Below are 4,018 nucleotides of genomic sequence, written 5' to 3' on the forward strand. Positions count from 1 at the left end.
CTCTTAGACTGGTGGAAACAATAGCTTTAGAATTGGCCTGTTTGATCCACTCTAGACTTGGTTTGGGAGCTCACTCAACCTCCTAAATCCAAGAACATTTTTCCCGCTCTAGGGTTTGTTGGTGCGAACGCACCTTTAATTGACAAAAACTTAAATCTATGGTTAGATCTAAAGTAGGTGGAAAGATTGATGAAAGTGTTGAAAGTAAAAGCAATTATGTATTCATACATTGCATCTTGGGTCCCTCAGAATTTGGATTTTCAAGCAGGTTTAAACTAGTTATTCTGAAGATAAATAACCTCTCTAAAATGAAAGGAACAGGATTAGTGTGGGTTATTTAATCAAGATCATTTTTTTTATTGTCATTGTCTTTAATGATCTGGCAGAAAAAACAAGAGAAGTACAAGAAAAAGTCCCAAAGTTGCATAATTTGAAGAGCAGGTGATCTCTGAAGGTCCAGTCCGTGCACAGCCCCAAGCCAAAGCCCAAGGGGGGGGCCACCCCACGCTGCACCGCAAGCATCCAAGGGCACCCATCGGCCGGCAGGCAGCGAGACAGACCCACCAGACAATCGACAGCGCCACCCACCGGAGCAGCGAGCTCCACCTCCCAGCAAACAGCATCATACCGAAGACGCCAGCATCTCCCCAGCGCACTCACTCCCTACACTGGTGCGCCAGGGCGCCCAGGGCCCATATAATGCGGAGACCGTCCCCAAGACCACCAGGCGACAAGCCAGGCACCCAGCCACTCCCAAAGAGGAGAGGCACCCTCACACCCCGCAAGGCCGACCCAGCAATGACCCCCAACGCCCACCAATGGCCATGACACACTCGACCGCATCACCCCGATGTAATTGTGCGCTACACGGTGGTCCAGCCATCAACAGAGGGGCCGGGCTCCCACCTGACAGGCCTAAATGTGTGTTACTTTCCTAACCCTTGAGTGAATAGGGGACCTAATATTGAGATTCAAATTAGATTTGAATCAAATCCTGATATATCAGTTGAGTGTATCCTAACACCCCTTGTAACCAGTGCTTAAACCATACACATGTCGGGAAGTGGCGCACGTTGAGGTGTGTTGCATGTCGGGGTGTGGCAGAAATTTTAAAGTGTTGAGATGTAGCTGACCATTTTCAAGGATTATATCACAAACTTTCCTGCATTGTTCTGTGCAAATATTATGCCTATGATTGCCAATAGGTGGCGCTATGACTATGAATGAAGGTTGGGTTAAAACATAACTCATTTTTTTGGCATATAAATGAAAGCTGCTATCAATAATTAGCATGTCATTAGTCATGGTAACACTTTTGCAGAAGTTCCTCAGTGATGATGTCTTAAGCAAATACAATTTTTGCCTTTGCTAATATTTGTTCAAATTTTCATTAGATTTTGAACGTGTTTAGGCCCTTAAAAATGTGATGTGAACTTTTTTGTTAGAAGAAGAATATTAAAAATTATTAAAACGAGGTGCATTACAATAGGGTCCTACGCATTGTGCTCGGGCCCTAATTATTGATTACAGTAAAAAGGTTTAAAATTAATGTGAAAATGAATATAATCCGAATAAATGGAGAATAAATCACAGGTGTCCGGCTTCACTGATTTTTCTATTACGTTTACAGCACTCCTACAGCATTATCTACAGTATATATGAAAATACGAAATAGTGTTTTTAATAAATGCTGTGTATGGAGTTTACAAAGCTGATAGAATTCAGAATGAAAGGAAAAAGGTCAGAATTGTTTAGTGTTGCATAATGTAGGAGTAGAATAATAATGTGTCAATCAGACGGTGTCTGAGGGAGGTCCAGTCCTCAGGTCCAGCCTCCACATCCCTGTGTTGGAGCAGGAATAATATATCAGTTGTTCATCAGAGAGGCTGAGGCAGAACATCTTCTTCTCCTCACTATGAGCACACCTGATGAAGCTGAGCTCTGCTATCCACACCTGGGAAACTCTTCATGCAGGAGGATCGTGCGTTCTCACTCAGTGTCTGTGCTCCTTCACATCATCCTGTCCTCCATCTCTGTGCTCACTGTGACTCTCAACCTGCTGGTCATCATCTCCATCTCACACTTCAGGTATTGACATGTTCTGTTGTTTTATGACTTGTTATGTTGTTAGACTCCTGCTGTTTTCTGCTTTGATGATAATTGTTGTATCATATAATGATATCAGTGTGTTTCTCTCTAACTCCTCCAGGAAGCTGCACACTCCCACCAACTTCCTCCTCCTCTCTCTGGCTGTGTCAGATTTCTCTGTTGGGTTTGTCTGGGTTTTTATGATTTTCCTTATCAATGGCTGTTGGTTTTTAGGTGCAGGCTGGTGTGTTTTTAATGCTTTTTTAAGTTATGTTGTACCCTCTGCTTCAATAGGAACTGTTGTGTTGATATCAGTTGATCGTTATGTGGCTGTTTGTGATCCAATGCACTATCAAACTAAAGTCACTAAAAACAGAGCAAATATATGTATTGTCCTATGTTGGGTTGGTTCTACTGTCTATCATACTGTGATACTCAAAGATAACATTGAAAATCCAGGTGGGTTTGATTCCTGTGCTGGAGAATGTGCACTTTATTTACCTCCTTTTGCTGGAGTTATTGATCTAATTTTCTCTTTCATCATTCCATTCAGCATCATAGTGGTCCTGTATGTGAGAGTGTTTATAGTGGCTGTGTCTCAGGCCCAGGCCATGCGCTCTCATGTTACAGTGGTGACACTTCAGAGTTCACAGAAGGTTAACAGGTCAGAGCTGAAAGCTGCTAGAGCTCTGGGTGTAGTGGTTGTTGTGTTTCTATTGTGTTTAACTCCACTTTACATTGTTTTACTTACATCAGGGTTTGGAGTAAAAAATGTATCATCTTTTATTTTTGTTGTAGGTCTGGTTTTCTTCAACTCTCTGCTTAACCCTGTGATCTATGTGTTTCTGTATCCCTGGTTCAGGAAATGTGTGAAATGTGTTTTTTCTCTTCAGATCCTGAAGTCTGGCTCCAGTGAGGCCAACATACTGTAAAGAGGAAAAGTCAGGGACAATGTGCTGCTGGGATTTAATACAGTCACTGTAAAACTGTGGTGATGTGTGATGAATGTTTTTAGAGTTCTGTTTACTTTAGCCATGAATGAAAAGAAAACACCTGCTGATGTGTTGTTTCTAGAAAATTACATTGTATTTGATATTTTGAAGTCAAAACTGTTTATCATTATTAAAGTTAAAACTAACTTGGGAATCTTTTACAGTGGCATGATATTGTTTCAGAGGAAACTAATGTGCATTAATCACACAAACATTCATGGTGAAGTTATTGATTTAATTTTCACTTTCTTCATTCCAGTCAGCATCATATTGGTCCTGTATGTGAGAGTGTTTATGGTGGCTGTGTCTCAGGCCCAGGCCATGCGCTCTCATGTTACAGTGGTGACACTTCAGAGTTCACAGAAGGTTAACAGGTCAGAGCTGAAAGCTGCTAGAGCTCTGGGTGTAGTGGTTGTTGTGTTTCTAATGTGTTTAACTCCACTTTACATTGTTTCACTTACAACAAGGTTTAAGGTTTACATTTTTGTTTTAGGTCTGTTTTTCTTCAACTCTCTGCTTAACCCTGTGATCTATGTGTTTCTGTATCCCTGGTTCAGGAAATGTGTGAAATGTGTTTTTTTCTCTTCAGATACTGAAGTCTGGCTCCAGTGAGGCCAACATACTGTAAATATTATAGCAATTTGCTTATTTTGTTTATGTTTGGAAATTTGTCATGACTGTGAAAGCATGGTGGAGTGAACTAACCTGAAAAAAAACTTATTGATATTTTTATGTAAAACTGATCTGAAGAACAATCAGAAGTTGCTGATGTGGAGATAAATGTGCATCAATCACATGCAATGCAGGTTGATTTCTGTAGAGTTCAACAAATGATAGAAATGATAAAACAAACATGTTTTGTATATGAATAAAAAACAAAGTGTTAAGTCAGTTAAAATTAGGCGGCAATTGTTTATTAGAAACAATGAAGTGAAGCA

The 4,018-nt window shown here is 40.6% G+C and overlaps 1 protein-coding gene across 2 annotated transcripts; it reads left to right on the forward strand.

Moving 5' to 3' along the window:
* Positions 1 to 1,820: 1,820 nt before the first annotated feature.
* On the forward strand, positions 1,821 to 3,049 carry LOC114459445 (trace amine-associated receptor 3-like). 2 transcript variants are annotated; one of them, XM_028441703.1, is made up of 3 exons: positions 1,821 to 2,088; positions 2,210 to 2,272; positions 2,982 to 3,049. In XM_028441703.1, the coding sequence occupies exons 1-3, from the start codon at positions 1,916 to 1,918 to the stop codon at positions 2,986 to 2,988; spliced, it is 243 nt and encodes an 80-aa protein (XP_028297504.1). In that variant the 5' UTR covers positions 1,821 to 1,915; the 3' UTR covers positions 2,989 to 3,049. The 2 variants fall into 2 exon arrangements, with proteins under 2 accessions (XP_028297504.1, XP_028297503.1); XM_028441702.1 differs by having other exon boundaries at positions 2,210 to 3,020.
* The last annotated feature ends 969 nt before the right edge of the window (positions 3,050 to 4,018 follow it).

The sequence above is a fragment of the Gouania willdenowi genome, unplaced genomic scaffold (genome assembly GCF_900634775.1).
Source record: "Gouania willdenowi unplaced genomic scaffold, fGouWil2.1 scaffold_313_arrow_ctg1, whole genome shotgun sequence".
In the NCBI taxonomy this organism is placed as follows: Eukaryota; Metazoa; Chordata; class Actinopteri; order Blenniiformes; family Gobiesocidae; genus Gouania; species Gouania willdenowi.

What these genes read in the sequence shown, in the direction of transcription:
- LOC114459445 (XM_028441702.1), top strand. Translation starts at nt 1,916, where the DNA reads ATGAGCACACCTGATGAAGCTGAGCTCTGCTATCCACACCTGGGAAAC. An exon ending in ATCTCCATCTCACACTTCAG is followed by an intron (nt 2,089 to 2,209) that starts GTATTGACATGT and finishes TAACTCCTCCAG; the next exon opens with GAAGCTGCACACTCCCACCA.